The sequence below is a fragment of the Chlamydomonas reinhardtii genome, chromosome 12 (assembly GCF_000002595.2).
Source record: "Chlamydomonas reinhardtii strain CC-503 cw92 mt+ chromosome 12, whole genome shotgun sequence".
NCBI classification, from domain to species: Eukaryota; Viridiplantae; Chlorophyta; class Chlorophyceae; order Chlamydomonadales; family Chlamydomonadaceae; genus Chlamydomonas; species Chlamydomonas reinhardtii.
Genome location: NC_057015.1, coordinates 967,438 through 987,083, shown reverse-complemented (window position 1 = coordinate 987,083; position 19,646 = coordinate 967,438). Strand labels below are relative to the sequence as shown.

At 59.0% G+C, this 19,646-nt stretch overlaps 3 protein-coding genes across 5 annotated transcripts in view; all 3 read left to right on the top strand.

The window, feature by feature from the left end:
* CHLRE_12g491952v5 (uncharacterized protein) overlaps positions 1–11,692 on the top strand; it is a 20,770-nt gene extending 9,078 nt beyond the window's left edge. For both annotated transcript variants that reach the window (XM_043067928.1, XM_043067929.1), the window contains 12 exons: positions 434–998; positions 1,995–2,185; positions 2,535–3,188; positions 3,347–4,090; positions 4,447–5,139; positions 6,376–7,116; positions 7,388–8,076; positions 8,240–8,298; positions 8,699–8,791; positions 10,192–10,279; positions 10,802–10,873; positions 11,066–11,692. In XM_043067928.1, coding sequence (XP_042918010.1) covers positions 434–998; positions 1,995–2,185; positions 2,535–3,188; positions 3,347–4,090; positions 4,447–5,139; positions 6,376–7,116; positions 7,388–8,076; positions 8,240–8,298; positions 8,699–8,791; positions 10,192–10,279; positions 10,802–10,873; positions 11,066–11,353 — 4,877 coding nt within the window. In that variant the 3' untranslated portion in view covers positions 11,354–11,692. The remainder of the gene's footprint in view (positions 1–433; positions 999–1,994; positions 2,186–2,534; positions 3,189–3,346; positions 4,091–4,446; positions 5,140–6,375; positions 7,117–7,387; positions 8,077–8,239; positions 8,299–8,698; positions 8,792–10,191; positions 10,280–10,801; positions 10,874–11,065) is intronic.
* Positions 11,693–11,738: 46 nt separating this feature from the next.
* On the top strand, positions 11,739–16,271 carry CHLRE_12g491951v5 (uncharacterized protein). 2 transcript variants are annotated; one of them, XM_043067926.1, is made up of 6 exons: positions 11,739–11,828; positions 12,263–12,308; positions 13,261–13,479; positions 13,849–13,965; positions 14,541–14,688; positions 14,966–16,271. In XM_043067926.1, exons 1-6 carry the CDS (start codon positions 11,809–11,811, stop codon positions 15,013–15,015), a joined length of 600 nt encoding a protein of 199 aa, XP_042918008.1. In that variant the 5' UTR covers positions 11,739–11,808; the 3' UTR covers positions 15,016–16,271. The 2 variants fall into 2 exon arrangements, with proteins under 2 accessions (XP_042918008.1, XP_042918007.1); XM_043067927.1 differs by lacking the exons at positions 11,739–11,828; positions 12,263–12,308 and adding an exon at positions 12,739–13,082.
* A 47-nt stretch (positions 16,272–16,318) lies between these two features.
* Positions 16,319–18,225, top strand: CHLRE_12g491950v5 (uncharacterized protein). The gene is made up of 3 exons (XM_001702278.2): positions 16,319–17,323; positions 17,481–17,608; positions 18,007–18,225. The coding sequence occupies exons 1-2, from the start codon at positions 17,113–17,115 to the stop codon at positions 17,483–17,485; spliced, it is 216 nt and encodes a 71-aa protein (XP_001702330.2). The 5' UTR covers positions 16,319–17,112; the 3' UTR covers positions 17,486–17,608; positions 18,007–18,225.
* The last annotated feature ends 1,421 nt before the right edge of the window (positions 18,226–19,646 follow it).

The window sequence follows — 19,646 nt, the reverse complement described above, 5'->3', positions numbered from 1 at the left end:
TGTGTGTGTGTGTGTGTGTGTGTGGTGTGGGGGTGGGTCGGTGGGTCGGTGGGTCGGTGGGTCGGTGGGTCGGTGGGTCGGTGGGTCGGTGGGTGCGTGGGTGCGTGGGTGGGGAGGGGGCGGATGCGGAACGGGCGGTCCGACCGGGGAGGTGGAGAGGCCCGGTGGTGGCATTCACTGTGGGATGTATGGAGATGCACAATTGCGGTACCCTGCTTACTTGTCGGGCTCTGACCTCCCCAGCCACCCTCAATCGCTTGGGGATACAAGGGCATGCCTCCGACACTACCGACACCAGCTGCAGCCGTTTGCACGTTGTGCGCGCGTCCAGCGCGTCTATCGGCTGCTCTGGGATAGATGCCCTCTTGACGTGAAGCGTATTCAAGTGCACAGATCTGACGAAACCGCTGTCCGTGTATTCGTTTCTATGCAGATTCGCTCACCATGGAAACGGGCATGGCTCCCTTGTCCTCGCCCTCTCCTCCCTCGCCGGCGCCCCCGTCACCGGAGCCACAAAGCCCTGCACCGCCGAGTCCCCAGCCCCCCAGCCCGATGCCACCCAGCCCAGAGCCACCCTCGCTGGCACCACCGAGCCCCGAGCCCCCCAGCCCCGCGCCGCCCAGCCCGGCGCCTCTGGCTTTCGGCAGCACCCGCACCGCCAGCTTTGATGCGCTGCCGCTTGGAAGCCTAACGCTCACGTCGCTGGAGGCACAAGACATTCGCCTGGCCCACCAAAACGAAAGCAACGCCTTGCCCGGATGGGGACAGGTTGTGGACTGCGCTGCAGGCTGGACGAACAATGGCAGTTGGGCTATGACCGCCACCGGCTGCAACAAGACCCTGCGCCTTACAAATCAACTATCGGACTTCTTCCTGCCATTGTCACCGCCCAGCACGTTCTGGAAGCTCTCGATTACATACCGCACATTTGCGTTCACGGGACTTGTGCTGTACGGCACCGGCGATGTCAACAAATTCTGCGAATGGACGCTGCAGAGGTCAGATCCGACCCCCTTGCCCAACCCGACCACGTTCACCTACAGCGCCGCCCCCATCACGTTTATGATGACTCCGGCGTACTGTGGCTGGGATGCTGGGTCTACATTCGACAGGTTTGCCATCTTTATTTACACATCTATGGCCGTTGGCCGCGACCGCGTCGAATTTCTGCTTGGTAAGCGACGCGGGCACCGGAGATCCCCCAGCGCAACGGTATGCGCGGCACACGTGGTAATAAACATACTGCGGTGGTAGTCATGCGCGTATGTATAGTGTACCGTACAGTGCTGGGGTGGCTGCCCGTCCGGGAGGCCCAGGTGATTGCATGCGTAGGCCCACCCATACATGGGCTTGCACCCCGCAGCACACACGTGGCAGCAGGCGACATGCCCAGATAGATGGCATATGTTGTATGTAGGTGTGAGTGCGTGGGGCTTCCTTAATGTCAATCAGGCAGCAGGTACATGGGGCACTAGCTGCTCTGACCGGAGATAACGTGAATATTTCCACATGTATTATGCAGATTCATTCACCATGGAAACGGGGAGCGCTCCTTCGCCCCCGCCCCCGCCCCCATCCCCCCCCATGCCCCCGCCGGAACCGCCGTCACCCCCGCCTACCCCGCCGCTGCCGCCGTCACCCCCGTCACCGGAGCCTATGGTTTTCGGCAGCACCCGCACCGTCAGCTTCGACACGTTCAAGCTTGGATCACTGACCGGGACTTCACTTGAAGCGCAGGGCCTGGCCCTGTCCAACTACCCTGATGGCACCGACCACCTAAACATGACCTGGGGCAAGGTTGTGGACTGCGCAGCCGGTTGGCCAAACAAAGTACGCATGAACGCAGCCGGCTGCAATAGAAGCTTGCTATACGATCCTGAAGGCTTATCCAGTGCCTTCCGGCCGTTGTCCAGAGTGTCTGAGCCCCCCCCGTTTTGGAGGCTGACGCTCACGTACCGCACAACCTCACCAAGAATGGTAGTGGGCTTCTATAGAACAGGCGACGTCAAGTACAACTACCGCTGCGAGGTAGTGCTCAAACCCACGGAGACCATTGCTGGACCCGAGCCGGCCGAATTCACCTACACCGCCAGCCCCAACACCGTGACGATGACGCCAGCTGATTGCGGCTGGGCTGCCGGGTCCACATTTAACAGCTTCTTCCTCTTCATGTATGTGGAGGGGGGTGAGGCTCCAGTGTTCGAGTTGCTAATCGGTAAGCAAGTTATGGGTGGGGGAGCGCATGCAGGGGTGTATGTAAGTATGTTAAATCAAACTACGGTGTATCATAGATAGCGTATGCAACCAAACATGGATGGGGGGTGATGAGTCACATGTTCAGTTGTCCATCACTTGCTTTGTCTGCCTAGATACATAGCAGGGGAGGATATATAGCTAGTCTGAATGTCAAGGCCACGCCAAGTCGTTGTGAGGTTAGGGGAGGGGATCGCCACCAAGTTGTCAAGGTAGAGTATACATGTCGTGGGTCTGACGGGAAGCTTACTTCTGTGCGTGTTTTGGATTTCCTGCTGCAGATTCGTTCACCATAGAAACAGGCATCGCTCCTTCGCCGCCCCCGTCGCCAGCACCGCCGCCGCCCAGGACCATCCCATGGCCGCCCAGCCCCGAGCCACCCAGCCCCGCGCCGCCAATCCCACTGTTAGCGAGCACACGCGTTGTCAGCATTGAAGTGCTGCCGCTTGGCAATCTTGCCAGCACCTCGCTTCTGGGTCTCGGCATTGGTCTAGACGCTGACATGTATACTTCATCGCCTGCGTGGGGCGAGGTGGTGGATTGCGCCGGTGGCTGGAGCTACGAGGGAACTACCATGACCGCCGCCGGCTGCAACCAGACCCTGCGCTTTCCGTATCAGGGTTCTACCGGCAAGTTTTCGCCCCTGTGGGCTCCAAATGACGGGTTCTACAGCCTCTCCCTGACGTACCGCACCACACTGCCGTCGGTGCAACTGGAGCTTTTTAACTGGCAGGATTGTACATTGCGGCTGAACGGCACAGAGTCCATCGTCAGGCCCAGACCAGCCGCATTCACCTACGCCGTGTCAAAGACTGTGACAGTGACACCGGAAGCGTGCGGCTGGGCGGCTGGGTCAACCTTCATCAATTTTTACTTCTATGTGCCCCCCAACGAGTACATCCCTGGTGGTATTGACGTGTACGAGCTGCTGATCGGTAAGCAGCAGCTCCGACACCAGCTGCAGCCGTTTGCACGTTGTGCGCGCGTCCAGCGCGTCTATCGGCTGCTCTGGGATAGATGCCCTCTTGATGTGAAGCGCATTTGAGTGCACAGATCTGATGAAACCGCTCTCCGTGTATTCTTGCCTATGCAGATTCGTTCACCATGGAAACGCGCATGGCTCCCTTGCCCTCGCCCTCTCCTCCCTCGCCGGCGCCCCTGTCACCGGAGCCACAAAACCCTGCACCGCCCAGCCCCGAGCCCCCCAGCCCGATGCCGCCCAGCCCAGAGCCACCCTCGCCGGCACCACCGAGCCTCGAGCCCCCCAGCCCCGCGCCGCCCAGCCCGGCGCCTCTGGCTTTCGGCAGCACCCTCACCGTCAGCTTTGATGCGCTGCCGCTTGGAAGCCTAACGCTCACGTCGCTGGAGGCACAAGACATTCGCCTGGCCCACCAAAACGAAAGCAACGCCTTGCCCGGATGGGGACAGGTTGTGGACTGCGCTGCAGGCTGGACGACTGATGACAGTTGGGCTATGACTGCCACCGGCTGCAACAAGACCCTGCGCCTTACGAATGAACTATCGGACTTCTTCCTGCCATTGTCACCGCCCAGCACGTTCTGGAAGCTCTCAATTACATACCGGACCACATTTGCGTACACGGGCCTTGTGCTGTACGACACCGGCGATGTCAACAACTTCTGCGAACGGACGCTGGAGAGGTCGGATCCGACCCCCTTGCCCAACCCGACCACGTTCACCTACATCGCCGCGCCCATCACGTTTACGGTGACTCCGGCGGACTGTGGCTGGGATGCTGGGTCTACATTTGACAGGTTTGCCATCTTCATTTACACATTTATGGCCGTTGGCCGCGACCGCGTCGAATTACTGCTTGGTAAGCGACGCGGGCACCGGAGATCTCCCAGCGCAGCGGTATGCGCGGCACACGTGGTAATAAACATACTGCGGTGGTAGACATGCGCGTATGTGTAGCGTACCGTACAGTGCTGGGGTGGCTGCCCGTCCGGGAGGCCCAGGTGATTGCTTGCATGCGTAGGCCCACCCATACATGGGCTTGCACCCCGCAGCACACACGTAGCAGCAGGCGGCATGCCCAGATAGATGGCATGCATATGTTGTATGTATGTGTGAGTGCGTGGGGCTTCCTAAATGTCAATCAGGCAGCAGGTACATTGGGCACTAGCTGCTCTGACCGGAGGTAACGTGAATATTTCTACATGTGTTATGCAGATTCGTTCACCATGAAAACGGGGAGCGCTCCTTCACCCCCGCCCCCGCCCCCGTCACCCCCCATGCCCCCGCCCCGGCCGCCTTCACCCCCGCCGCTGCCGCCGTCACCCCCGTCACCGGAGCATATGGTTTTCGGCAGCACCCGCACCGTCAGCTTTGACACGCTGGAGATTGGATTACTGACAGAGACTTCGCTTGAAGCGCAGGGCCTGGCCCTGTCTGACTACCCCTTCGGCACGGGTCACTTTAAAATGACCTGGGGACAGGTTGTGGACTGCGCCGCCGGTTGGTATCTCGCAGCAGCAGCAGTAAGCATGAACGCAGCCGGCTGCAAAAGAAGCCTGCAATACAAGGATGAAGGCTTCAGCAGTGCGTTCCGGCCGTTGTCCAGAGTGTCTGAGCCCCCCCCGTTTTGGAGGCTGACGCTCACGTACCGCACAACCTCACCAAACGTGCGAGTGGGCTTCTACAAAACTGGCGACGTTGAATACTCCAACTTCTGCCAGGTAGAGCTCAAACCCACGGAGACCATTGCTGGACCCGCGCCGGCCGCGTTCACCTACACCGCCGGTCCCAACACCGTGACGATGACGCCAGCTGATTGCGACTGGGATGCCGGGTCTACATTCGACAGCTTTTTCTTCTACATTGCTATGGCGGATGATGATGCTCCAGTGTCCGAGTTGCTAACCGGTAAGCAATTTGTTGGTGGGGCCCCGGGGAGCAGCTTGGTGTATGGAGCAGCTTGGTATGTCCTATAAAACATTGGTGTAGATAGCGCATGCAATCAAACATAGGGGCAGGGGGGGGGGTTAGGAACAAACATTTCTGACCCCATGCCACAAAACCTCCTGGACCCCGACTGCTGACCGACCGACCGAACCCACCTGCCGTATGTATGACCCCCCAAAAAACCCTCAGAACCAGTTTTTTGTCAGGCTGGTGCCAATCGCTACGTAAATGATCCGCCGTGGGAGCACACTTTGATTGACCGACATTTGGACGTGTCATGTCCACCCGTCTGCCGACAAGTATCCTGATAGACTGGCCTGCTATGCAACGGCTTACTCCAATGTTACCTGATATACGTACGAAATGTGCTGACACGTTGCTCCATGCAAAAGCCGGCCGGCACTGGCCTGTCCCTGACCAGTTCCCCAGGCATCTCCCGAAATGCCGACATGCCACTCCCCAAACTACCCCATACTATGCATGTGTGCTAAGTCTGGGGTATACCTACGCACGCCTCGTTTAGCTGCACCCATTGCGCCGCGCGCTGCAAGACAGAGGCGGTAGGTAGGAACAAAACTTGGCACGAACCTGTGCAAAACCACTTGGGACCCCCCCGACCGACTGACCGACCGGCCACTTTGAGGGGTCGTAACTTTGCACCCATAAACCCATTTTCAATCTTGAAAGCGGATTCGTGATTTTCTCGCTGAGCTCTATCCATTGGACGCATGGGGTCTGTTTCGGAAGATTCTACCACCCCCCCCTGATAGGGGGTAGTGTTTGCTAGGCCATCTGTGGCACGTTCTTGCGTACGGGTGAGCCACGATGTATGCGAAGGCCTCCAACAGCAGCCGTTTGCAAGCATTGTGTGAGTGGGGGAGCAGCTTGGTGTATGTTGGACCCTGGGTCTCTTGCACCATCGCATTTTGTGGCCAAGTCGCCCAGCTATTATTATACATGTTTGGCCTATACCATAAGAAGAATAATAATAGAAACCCCTAATGAGTACTCCCTGCGTGACAGGGCGTGTCCTGGGGAGCGAGGTAGGGCCATGAGGGCATGAAAGACCACCACTCGAATGGTCTCCGCCACCACTCGGCCCCTGCTGTCCCCTAGGGAGGCTGGCAGCGCGCCTAGCTAGGCGTGCTGGGCCTGGCCGTACTCTCACTGCTGTGTGCTCCTATATATGCTCCACAGATTCATTCACCATGGAAACGGGCATGGCTCCCTCGCCCTCGCCCTCTCCTCCCTCGCCGGCGCCCCCGTCACCGGAGCCACAAAGCCCTGCACCGCCCAGCCCCGAGCCCCCCACCCCGATGCCACCCAGCCCAGAGCCGCCCTCGCCGGTACCACCAAGCCCCGAGCCCCCCAGCCCCGCGCCGCCCAGCCCGGCGCCTCCCAACCCGCCTAGCCCCCCGCCGCTACCGCCGCCCTCACCGCCTCCTGTCTCGCCGCCGCCGCCACCGCCGCCACCTCCGCCCTCGCCTCCCCCGCCCGACCCGCTTCCTCCCATATCTTCGCCACTGCCACCTTCCCCATCACCCGCGTCGTCGCCTCCGTCTCCGTCACCTGCCTCTCCGTCTCCTGCGCCGCCCTCACCTGCGCCGGTGGTGGCCCCATCAACCCTCCCTTCACCCGCGCCTCCCACACCAAGCCCAACTGGTAGCCCCGCCACTCCGCCGCCCTCGCCATCTCCATCTCCATCACCGCCCTCGCCCATTGCGTCTGCCCTACCGTCCCCGCCGGCTCCCCTCCAGCAGTCGTCGTCCCCGCCGGCTTCACCAATGATCGTAGCCACCTTCCGCTCCTTCTCCCTGGGGTGCTTTGCCTTTGACGTCGTCTCAGCCTCTCCATCGTTGCGCGCACTGCCTGTTACCCTCGCCACCAACGACGCAGCAATGACGGTGGCCAAGTGCGCCGGGCTCACCCAGGCTGCAGGTGCGTACGTTTGTGGACGACGTGGTGGATGGACGTGGTGGATGGACGCGGTGGATGGACGCGGTGGATGGACGCGGTGCATGCACTGCGTGTGAAGTGTGTGCAGTGCGTGCGTGTGCGGCGTCATTGCGGGGCCGTTAGTTCTCGCTTGTGTTTCTCTTCTAATTCCCGCCCAACAATTGTTGCTTCCCAACCACATGTGCTGGATGGCCGTCTAGCAGCACACGCAGCTATGGCTCATTATTAATTCACATTATTTATCTGCTTGCAGGCTTGGACCACTACGGGCTCACGAACGGGCACACCTGTGTCGGCGGCGTCAACCGGCAGCAGGCGACCCAGTACGGCTCGCTGCCCGAGTCCGCATGTGACCGGCCTTGCCCCGGTGACTCCCGCCAGACCTGCGGCGGTGGCCCCATCGACAGCGCCGACAGCGCCGGCACACAGCTGTCAGCCTTGAGCCTCTACTCATTCAACCCCGCCAGCCCCCCACCGCGCCCGCCGCCGCGCGCACCACGCACCAGGCCCGCCCGCCCGGGCAGCGCTGCCAAGCCGCCCTCGCCGGCCCCGCCTCAGCCCACCCCGCCGTCGCCCTCACGTCGGGCTGAGGCACAGGCCCTCACCCGGACGGCCGCCACCGACCTGCCAGCCCTCCAGAAGGACGTCAGCCCAACCATCAACGGCATCCCCAGCGCCCGCAGCCTGCTGCTGCTCAGCCCCACTGCCGTGCCGGTCTTCACGGCCACCCTGCTGGGCGCATCTGCTGCGGAGCTCAGGGCGCCCGTGCTCGCCTCGGCGCGTGTGGGCATGGGCCGGCTGGTCGCGTTCGGTTCTGAGGCCATGCTCACAAGCTGCTGCAACCAGCCGGGAGCTGCGGCTGCTGCTAATGGTACCGAGTCAGCGGCCGAGATCAACAAGATCATTGCCAACGCCGCAAACTGGGCGCGCGCGGCGGCTGGGGTGGGTAGGGTGCGCGGGCGGGAGGCAGGGCTAGCAGGGCCAGCGCAGACGACGGCACATGCATACGCGGCTCATATATGAAACAATTCGATGTCTGGCTTTGAAACCCATCTACCGATCGATCAATCAATCTTTTGCAAATGCTCCTTGCATGGGCATGCAGGCTGCTGGCCGCAAGGCCAACATTCGAGTGGCCGACCCACGCCTGGACGCCGTGGCCAGGTAGGCGCGGGGGATAGAGCGGGTGGGCGCGCGTGTGTGTGTGTGTGTGTGTGTGTGTGTGTGTGTGTGTGTGTGTGTGTGTGTGTGTGTGTGTGTGTGTGTGTGTGTGTGTGTGTGTGTGTGTGTGTGTCACATCTTAGGGAATGTTTGCAAGTGTGTCGCGCTATTTAATCGCGCGGTGTTCATGTAACCATGCACGGTGTGGTGTGTAGAGGTGTACTGGCACGGCAGGGCGCGGCTGATGCACGCATGGATGGGGCAGTGCGTGTCCCCACTCATCAATGTGTTGGCTGCTGCGTGCCCAGCCGTCCAGCGGTTGCACCGGTGCATGCAGACGACGGTAACTGTCCCACCTGCTGCCTACCTGACTTCAGTGTGTCATCATCTTGGATGTTCACAGGTTCATCGTGAGCATGCTGCCCGACATCTTTGCCAAGTCCCGCCAGGACTATTATATGTCACTAACCACCTTTGCGAAGGGCGGACATGAGAGGTGGGGAACGCATGTGGTGTGCGTGTGTATATTAAAGACACAACGATGCCCGTCCAGACGCCCAGAGTTACTTTCGATTATTACCTACTGCCAAGCGTCTTCTTGCCGCGTCGACCCTGGTAATCATACTTATAATCTGCGAAAAGCCTGCAACCCCACGGGCGATTGCATTGAAGAACGGCCTGACCCGAGCGATTAGCACCCATATGCATTGTATGCGCCGTGCCCTGGGCGCACCACAACGTTTACCCTGACAGCACGTACGCCTGATGCCCTGATTCCCACCCGTGGTCGTAGTCGAGGCGTAGCTAGGGCGGCAGCGAGGAAGTGCGTGCGTCGTGCGTGCGTGCGTGTGTTGGCGTGGTGTTTGCGACCCGGCACAGCAAAAAAAGAAGGGTACACCCAGTCACAGTCAGATGTGGACGTGCGTGGAGTGTGGATGTCCTGCTGGATGTGGACGTGCCTGCAGCCTCAACTGCTCCCAGCTTACAGCTTACGATACGAGACGAGTGGTCTCCGCCACTGCTGGGCCCCTGTCCCCCAGGGAGAGTGGGGAGGCTGGCAGCGCGCCTAGGCGCACTGGGCCTGGTCCCACTCTCACAGCGGGGCCTGATTTGTTAAGGTGGATGTCCGGGCCACAGGTGACAGCAGGTTTCCCGGCGGGGGGCTGTACCCGTACTGCGCGTAATTATTTCATATTACATAATTATGGGAGGCTGAAAAGTAAAAGCAAAAATAATTCGGATGCTATGAAGGCTCAGGTGATAAAAAGCTAACAAAATTCGCCCCTGCGGGCCTTGCAAAACTTCTGAGCCGGAGGGTGGACAGACAGGATTCCAGTCGTTCCATGCATGGTTGCGGCGGACGGCTGTGTAGCGCGGACAGCTGTGAGCGTGTGCGTGTTGGACCCAACCGTGGGCGCGCGCATTTTGCCGGCAATAATGGCAGGGGCAACTGCCAGGGGGGGCCGGGGGGGCTGGTTGGGGTAGGGATTCGGGCCGGATTGTGGGCTGTATGCTGAAGGGCCATGTAAGGACTGTGTTTGTGGGATTTGTATTTGCGTTCGTGTATGGACCCATCAACTGGCAACACCGTGCACGGGATCTTGTCCATAAAAGGTAAAAATGATTCTGGCGCGGCTGCGCCGGGCTTGGTAAAAATTTAAATCCCAAAATAATATTTTTAGCCGTGATAAAACTTCTGGGAACACAGTACGGCAATGGCGGTGGTGGTGTGAACTGCGTGCTCGCTGCTAATAACTCACTCCGTACACCCCAACCCATGCACATTACCCACCCCCTCCACCGAACCCCACATCACAGCACTCTCATATTGCGCTTGCTTGATTGCATGCATCACCACCACCCGCACTGCATGTATGCATGTGTGTGTACATACAGGTGCGACGTGTACCTGGTGCTGGGAGCCGACCCGCAGCAGCGCTACGACACCAAAGTCCGCGACGCGCTGCGGAGCTTCCTTGAGAATGTGAGTAGGGCGGGCTCCTGATGATGGCATGATTGCCAGCCGGTTGTTCAGTTAGTTGACTACTGCTGCAATCTCAAAGGCGGGCTGGCGGGCGTTTGGCGGGGGCGGTGCGTGCTAGCTAGATAGTGATAGCATGCAAGCGCTCAGTATGGATGACCGGCGGAAGTGACACCTCCACTTGATGTGCGTGCGTGGACTACGGCACATCACCTTTTTTTGCGATGGCAGCATGCGCATGCGGTTGGGTGGGCGGGACATGTGGTCACCAGTGTGCGGGTGCCAGTTTCAGAGCCAGCATGCACGGCCTTCCTTGGAAGCAGGGGCCCTAGCTAGCTAGCTAGATAGGCTGTAGCTTCCACGCTCAAACAGCGCACCACCATTAAGCAGGAGCCTCGTCGCATATATACGAACGACAGCCATCGCACCACGCATGCACGCACACTTGACAACGGCGCACACCAATGACGTGGCCGACCTACTCTACCAACACTCACTCCTTCCTACCTGCTCGCGCGCGTGCAGGGCAAGGGAGTACTGCTTGCCGGACCCGTGGTGGCGGACGCGGGTATTTCAGGGGCTGCGGCGCCCGTACCGGTGAGTGGATGGGTCGTGTGCTTTGGTTGCGGACGGAGCGGTTCCGCCAAGGGTTCAGTGCACTACGCGCGGGGCAGGGTTTGCAGGCTGAGACTTGATGCAGTCGCACGCGCCCTTTCACAACTCACGCACGGCATGCAACCAAGCAACAACCTCATTACATAATGCCACTGGTGACTCGCTTACTTGCAGTCGGACGAGTGGACTCTGCCAGACATCATGTTTACGAAGCAGAACGGTGTTACGGCTGTTGCCTCCGCAACGGCCGTGGCACCTAGCGGCGTGGCCGCTGAGCATTTCCGTGAGCTGCTGTCACGCCTACTGCAGATCAAGGCCCGAAGCTCGAGCCCTGAGTTCATCAGCTTGAAGGCGCGGGTGATGAGGGCACGGTCCGACATTGCCGTTACTGACATGTCGCAGTTTGATGAGGTCCTGAAAGCGAAGATTGCAGAGTTTGATCGTGACATCGCGGAGCTGTAACACGTATGCACTTCTGGGGGTATGCTTGCTTTCCGCTTTGCTGCACAAGCACAAGCGGACAGCCGACAGTTAATTGGGGGTTGTTATAAGCGTGCTCCAAAGATGAATCCTAGTTGCTTGTGTTCTGCGCGTGGCGCTTGCTTGGTGCTTACTTCTGGCAGTGGCGGCTGCGTGCACGCGTCAGCGTGCGTGTGCATGTGTTGCGTGCGGAGTTGAGTCGTCTGCTTTACACCAAAACACGGATTTACCTGTAGGGTCGGCTTTTCAGCATTCATGCTTATGTATGTAGGTTTATGTGAACCTAACCCGCCCATTGTGAGCCTGTAATAAGCCCGCCAGCCAGCGCGCCTCTTCCATGCGTGACCCTCCCACATAGAGCACCACGCCCTCAGTTGCAAGCGTCGCAGTAAGCCCGTGCACGTGTTGTTGTTGGTTACAAAGTGATGTGCACGAGCATGCGTGCTATCCTGTCCCCGTGAGTACCAGCGGCCAGTGCTCGTATCTTAAGAAGGCAGGCGCGGCGCCAGTGACAGATTTCCGAAAACAGGCATCTTTAATTTCCAGAAACCCGCTGCCGCCGCATCTTTCATCCCCTAAAATTTTCCGGGGGCTCCACCCCGACCTATGCACGATTCGTGTCAGGCCAGGGGTGTGTCAGGTTTGCCCTGTTGCAGCGTGCCAAATGCGGCTGCAGTTGCCCCCAGCCTACGTTCCGGCTCCGGCACAGCAAAATATTCCGCCGCACGGGATGTACCACTGTTACAGCGTGCGGGGGGAGGTAGCAGTTGCCCCCAGCCTACGTTCCGGCTCCGGCACAGCAAAATATTCCGCCGCACGGCATGCGCCATTGTTACAGCGTGCGGGATGAGGTTGCTGTTGCCCCCAGCCCACGTCCCGGCTCCGGCACAGCAAAATATTCTGCCGCGCGGGATGTGCCATTGTTACAGCGTGCGGGGTGAGGTTGCTGTTGCCACATTAACACTATGTTGCTGAATAAAGCACCGGCTCCATGGCTCTATGGCAAATCGTGGCCCATCCCCACGCCAAACCCCAGCGCCCTCACCCACGCTCACCATGCTCACTCACCCACGGCATGACTACCCTGGTAGAAGGCTGGCCTATCGTGGTGTGCCCCCATGGTGCCAGCAGGACACGGCCGTAGATTATCCTGAAGAACCTCAGTCACCCTTGCCTTGGGCCCGGACAAGTGACAGAAACGCCCCAAAATGTCATCTGCGATTCTCAGAAAGACCCCCCAAAACCTGAAGCGTTGGCTTGCCCCTTCCCCCGAAGGGGGAGGGGCAATAGCCATTGCGGTCGCATCGAGTTCCCGCAGCGGGGCCCTCCCGGTTATTCCAGTTTTGACTTGAGTTATAACCTTGAAACCCGAGCGCAGCGAAATTTGTCGTGCAAATAATGCGCCTTCTATGTATGTATTGCAAAGCGTAACTTCATGAAAACGCAAGCCCTATGCCAGAGCGGGGTAAACGCACAAGCGCAGCCTTTGCATTAGAGCTCCAGCGCAACATACAATATATCACAAATTGTATCGATAATCAAGGCTCCCGGCACGGAAGGACGCAAGACGGAGGAATCGATGCGTTGGAGGATCCCGGAAATTGCGCGCGAAAGCGCGAGGCGCAAAAGGTTGGCGCTATCTGTTTTAGTTTCCCCGTAATGACGAATGCCGCGTTCTGTATTCCGCTCGCACATCACCCGGCACATCGGCGTTACTCTCGCCCGCTTCTCGCTGGCTTCCACGCCCTGAGTCCGTGCCCCCGCTGAGGGTGAGGTCCTCGTGCCGTGTTGTGCATCCTGCTCTCGCGTCCTGTAACTAAGCAAGCCACCTCAGTCGCTCGCCAGCTCGTCCACTCTCAGTCCTCGCTTCTCCGCCCGCGCCGCCACAGGGCGTGCTCGCACTCTTCGAACGGCTGGAGGCAGCGCACCGTCGCGCCCCCGCCCCCGCCGCAGCCGCCGGCCCCGCCGCGGCCATGGGGCCGCCCGCTGCAGCCGGCGCTGGTGGTCTGGTGGCGTCGGGCGGCATCAGCGGTGCGCTGGCGGCGGTGGAGGGCACGGCGTTGGTGACACTGGCGGACGCGTTCAAGTACGACGGCGTGCTGGCCAAGGTACGGCGTGTCAGGGGAGGGGCGGAAGGGGCGGGAGGGGCGGGAGGGGCGGAGGGGTGGGAGGGCTGGAGGTGCGGGAGGGGCGGGACGGGCGGAATGGCGTGTGAGAAGAGGGGTGGGAGGGCGGGAGGTGCGGAGGTGCGGGAGGGGCGGAGGGGTGGGAGATGCGGGAGGGACGGGAGGGGCGGGAGGGGCGGGAGGGGCTGTGTGCTACGGGGCTGTGTGCTGGGTGGCGTGGTGGTGCGGGCGTCCATGCTCATGAGGGAGGTCAAGAGGGTGGCGTGTCAGTGGTGCTGGTGTCAGCCTCGCCCTTGGCCTTGCCCGCCGCCAACTTCGCCCCGCTGCTCCCCGCCGCTCTCCTCCCTTCAGGAGCTGATAAAGCTGGTGGAGTGCTCTCCCTCCGCACCCAGCCGCTTCTGCCTGCTGCTGCTGTTCACGCTGTCGCAGCAGCACAAGCAGGAGGGGCCCGTGCGGAACCTGCTCAAGGTGAGGGAGGGGGCTGGGTGGTAGATGGCGAGGCGCATATTGGGTTGAGTCTGCGTCCTGGGGCGACCTGGGGGGAACGGTCACTTGAGCAATCTGGCGTAAGCTTTCTTCCGTCCGCTGCCCTTTCATGAGCGCGGTACTCCCTTGCTGACTCTCATGCTGACAGACGCACACACACACACACACACACACACACACACACACACACACACACACACACACACACACACACACACACACACACACACACACACACACACACACACACACACACACACACACACACACACACACACACACACACACACACACGTATGCACATACTGTCCTGCGCGTAAGGGTTTTTCTTGTGCTCTTCAACACACACACACTCTTACACACACACACACACACACACACACACACACACTCTTACACACACACACACACACACACACACACACACACACACACACACACACACACACACACACACACACACACACACACACACACACACACACACACACACACACACACGGGATCACCAAACCCCCCTTACCCTCGCCCTCTCGCTCTCTCGCTCCCACCCGCAGCACCTGGTGTCGGCGGGGTTCCAGTGGGACGCCACGCGGGCCGCCAGCGCCTGGCTCAGCAGCCTGCCCGCACTGCCGCGACCGGGCGGGCAGCAGCTGCGGGCGGCGCTGCTGGCGGCAGTCAGGTGCGGCAGCGGGGATGATAGCGGTAGGGTCCAATCCTGCACCAATCAAGAGGACATGTGTTCACCATGCGTGTTTTTGAGGTATCGGTAACAGTCTTTGTAGAGGGAGTGCAAAGATACCGATTTTTGGACTTCAGAATCAAAAATTTCTTCCGCCGGAGGCTTTTTGGGGCAAATTTCTGTCGAAAAGAAGGAAGATACGAGCACTGCCAGCGGCCCGGGCCGGTGGGCCCTTATAACGCCAGGAAACTCACTTTGTGCAACGAAGATACGCACTTGTGTTGTCACCTATGCGGCCAGACCCGGTGCTGTGGCGCAATGTGCCCGCTTGCGTGCCAGCGGTGGGCTGATGGTAGGTGGTGCTGCGTAGTTTGGGCGTGTGCTTGGCAGGCGCAGTGGCAGATGTTGCAGGGCAGGGCAATGGGCCGGAGTGTGGTAGTGGGCGGCTGTGAAAGCCGATGTTTAGGCACAGGGTTGCGTATGGCTGTGTGCACATTATTTGACATGGTCAGGTTGCGACATGTCGACATGTGAAATGCGACATACAACATTGCGACATACCAAGACTCGCCCACATTTGCATAGCTACGCGTCCTGGAGCCCATTTAAGTAACATCTCCCAGCTTTGCGGCGGTGTATTGCGCTAGCGTAGCCACAAGCTCCTCCCACTGGCCGCACCCTACGCCACGCCACCACCACCGTGGCAACCGAGACACGTTTTATTTGTTGTGTGCCACGGCGTTCCACGCTTACCAGAGGCATATTGAATGCATGCACAATATGTTTGGCGGGTTTGGATGCGTTTGGGCGGTATGTGCATTATGTCGCAATGTCGTATGTCGCAATACACATATCCACATGTCGCATCCTGACCATGTCAAATAACTTGCAAGCTGCTATAGTTCGTAGTACGCGTACTATGTACTACGTACTGTACTACGTACTGTACGCTGCCCTCGTCGGCTAGTACGTTGATAAAATGCGTTGTGCTGGGGAAACCAGCGGGGTGGGCCGTGGCAGCGCTGTGGCGGGCGAGGGGCGCGAGGGGTGCTGGAAAGGATGTCCGTCGAAGTTCGCGAACCATGGATGCTCTCCGCACTGCAGCTGTGTTTACTCATAAAAATATGAGTATAATTAGTTGAAGGAAATTCCGCTAGAAGACTATGGCCGCGCAAATCCAAAATCACACCGATTCGGGCATGGTGCGGGCACGCGTGTCGTGTGTGCACCGGCTTCCCCCTCCGGATTTCGTGGCCCAGCGTATTATGCACCGTATTTTAACGTACTGTACTATAAATCCTAGTACGCTTTATTAATACGCGTATTATGGAGAGAGGGTCGCGTACTATGCAACCCTGTTTACGCACGCACGAAGTGTAGAGGGCCCTGTCGTTGATGGCCAGACGTCGCCCAGAGGGCAAAACCTTCTCCCTTCGTGTACGCGGGGTCTCGCAGGCGTGGGGAGGTCTCACCATGTCCTAAACTGCGCATTTAGCGAATGAGCCGCGGATTGGTCTGGAGGTGGTGGGGTGGGCAGGATCGATACCCGGCTGCCTGCCTCCCCTGACCCACGCCTGCTGGGCCTGTATTGTAACCCATCGGCCGAGCTCCAGCGGAACTGGCAAGAAATGGCGCCATTATCCTCAATTTCTCCCCCGGAAGCCCCTCACGACTCCCAAGACTGCCTGCTAGCGAATGCAGAATATCAGGAAGTCAAACATGTAAACCGTTCCAGCGAAGCAAGGGACCAAGAACCGAGACCCAGCCTTGACATACCGTGGGAATCCCTCCCAACACCCACGAATAACCACCAGTATATCAAACGTGATAAGCAACCTACAGCAGAACACTCACACGAGACAGAACGCCCTCTGAACAAGCTTCCGACATTTTGGCAGCAATACTCAAGAAAGCCTGATATACACTACCAAAACCACTCGGATAAACAACAAAACAAGAAAGAAACCTGCACCGCCAAAGCCTTCCCCAGCGACCTGCCCTCCCAGACACAAACAAACTACATGGAACACTCATCAGATACGCCCAGACAAGAAGAATACCAATTAGGTAGAACAAACCGAACAAAGGTTAAATACCGACACGCGACTGACCCCCTCACAGGGCCCATCGATAATCAATCGAAAGAAGGAGCACTACCACTACATTACAATAGAATATGGCACCCTCCAAAACTCGTTGAGAGCCAATGCAAATCTACGCCGCGGACACTACACCTGGGACGAAGCACAGCTCTTATACAAACAAAAATGACACCCGCAAGCTTTGCTAGTGCCTCACTTAACAATACTCGCTGCTATGGCCAAAGCCTATGCCTGCGGTCCCTACACTCGGCGTCCGCCCAGCGGATCGCCAGCGCAAGCCAACACTGCGAACCATTTAGCGCCTACAAGACCTCAAACACCTCACAACGCCTATCCGCGCTTCCAATGCAATCAATAGGGACGCATGGCATCACGCAAGCGAGCTGCGCCGCGCCACCCGACACGCCGGGCAAGCAGCACCCCCTGCGTGTCGCCTTCGACGTGCTGCAGCTCGAGGCATGGTACAGGCTGGCCAGTGCGCGCGCGCCCTGCATCACCACAAAGGCTGGGCCCGCCGTGGCCGCGGCAATGGACACCGATGACGAGGAGGGAGCCGGTGAGACGGGGCAATCAACACTCCCTACTCAGCCCCAACGCAGCAACCACCCACCTGTGTATCCTGATGCCGACAAAGCAAATCTGTGCCCCACCTGTCTGCAACCACAACCTGTACCTAATCCTGCCCAAATTGTACCACACCGGTCACCATGCAGCCTAAATCTACCTAGCGACACCTGCGACGCCATACGCACGGGACCTGGACCCCTCCGGCTGGGCTCACCCAAAGGAGGACTGCACACTCGCGTGGATGGCGCCGGGAAGCTGGGCCAGCAAAACACCGGTACGACGCCAAGGGCCTTGGAAGCTATGAACAGCATATTGCGGGAAAACACCACTACGCCCTGCTGTGAGCTAGATAGCAACCACAGGACGAAAGGGTGTGCTCATAGTACGGAAGGAGATGATAGAGCCGATGGATGGGGGCCGAGGAGCTCTACAACCCACACGGCTGCCAGCAACAAGGACAATGCGGAGCAAACCCGCTGCCGGAAAGAGAGAGAGCAGAGGATGTGGTATGAGACTGCCGATAGATCTGAGCGGTGCACGCACAGTGCGGCTACAATTTTCAGCAACATGGGCGTAGACGCCGATGGGTATCGCTCGCCTGAGAGCCTCGAACTGCAGAGAGATAGCTTTTCTAAATGTATCGGATTTAATGCCTGCTGGCGCCAACTGCAGGACAAGATGGAGGATGCTATGGGCCCTAGGATAGCAGCGAGCAATATAGGTGAGGACATAAGTAGTGGGAGCTATGCGCACGCGGAGAGTAGCAAGACCGCCGACGCAGCGGTCACCTATGGTAAAGTGGCAAGAGACGAAGAACTCAACGCGGGGAACGACGGACCCCCGGAGCGAGACAACGCGGCGCACGCCGAACAAGCAAACTGCAACACATTTGCCTGTACCGTCCTCTGCCACCACAACACCGCCTACAGCGGCGACCCCAGCCTCTGGTGCCAGATAATGGGACCATACCCCATCACACAGCTGCTACTGAACAACGAAACAGACACACTCATAACGACAGCCAGCTATGTCTCTGCTCACACCGCCAGCACACTTCTCTGGGTCACCGTAGGCATATTCCACGGAACCTGTACACTCCTGCGCCACACCGTCGCCTGGCTGCGAATCCTCCTCGCACACACACTATCCTACTCGGCCACCAGCGCTGGGCAGCTAGGCCTGAGCGGCTGGCAAGTCACGTCGCAGGCATCACTATGGATCCCCACGCTCATCCTAACTATCGCCGGCGTTGCGCAACTCAACCACGCATCACGCAACCTGCTAGCTCACCCCACACCAGCACGGGCGAAAAACCTGATTTTCACCGTCCCTGCAGCCTTTCTTCTAGCCCAGCCTTTAATCCTCCTGATCATGACATACCAGCACACCACAACCATCATTACGCTACTAGCGACAACGTGCGCGGTATACAGCATTATCAAAACAACGCGCGGCGCGATACCTGCAATCCTGGGGCTTCCGCTGTATGGGCTTGGCCGCGGGATAATCCTGAAACCTACCTTCTCTATATGCACATTGACCACTATCATCCTGCTCCTCATGAACCTACAAACCACTGCCCACTCCCCCCAACTAGCACCAGTTACGACCCCGTTGGCCCTGCAACTCCTCCCTCACGTCCCTGGCCCGCCAAGCCTCAACATCACCACCGTCACCACCACGCTACTCCTATCCCAAACACACGCACACCCTCACGACGCAACGATCAACCTTATCACCAACCTTGCGGCCTACTCGCACATCATGAGTAGCAACCCAATGACTCTACAAATCGGCACGCAGCCTGGACAACAGCAACCCGATTTAACGTCACCCTCACATCCGCTACGAGGCGGAAATAACATAGAGCGGACCACTACACCAGCAGTCGAAAACGGGCATATCCCAGTACCACTAAGCTGGCCCAGACAAATACCAAGCACATACTTCCGCGAACAACAACACCTCAATTTCTGTACGATACACGCTATCAACAACATGCTGGGAGCACCGTGGCTAAGGGCCCATGCCGTGCTTGCTTTCTGCCAAGTCGTGCACACTGCGCTGGCCGACACACCCGAACTACAAGCGACCTGGGGCCATCACTTCAAACACAATGGGCTTTTCCATGAAGCCGCCATCAACCATTACCTCCGCCACCGCCCAGCGCCAATCGACACTACGGGAACACGCCTGCTTCTACGCTTAGCCGCCCCTAACCTTGACCCAGGCCACTCTCAGGACACAATTCTAGGCCTACTCCCAGAATGCTCCCGGAACATGGGGTTTATGGTGCACGATGGGAGACACGC

What these genes read in the sequence shown, in the direction of transcription:
- CHLRE_12g491951v5 (XM_043067926.1), top strand. Translation starts at nt 11,809, where the DNA reads ATGCGTGCTATCCTGTCCCC. An exon ending in ATGCGTGCTATCCTGTCCCC is followed by an intron (nt 11,829 to 12,262) that starts GTGAGTACCAGC and finishes GCTCCGGCACAG; the next exon opens with CAAAATATTCTGCCGCGCGG. An exon ending in ACGACGGCGTGCTGGCCAAG is followed by an intron (nt 13,480 to 13,848) that starts GTACGGCGTGTC and finishes TCCTCCCTTCAG; the next exon opens with GAGCTGATAAAGCTGGTGGA.
- CHLRE_12g491950v5 (XM_001702278.2), top strand. Translation starts at nt 17,113, where the DNA reads ATGCAATCAATAGGGACGCATGGCATCACGCAAGCGAGCTGCGCCGCG.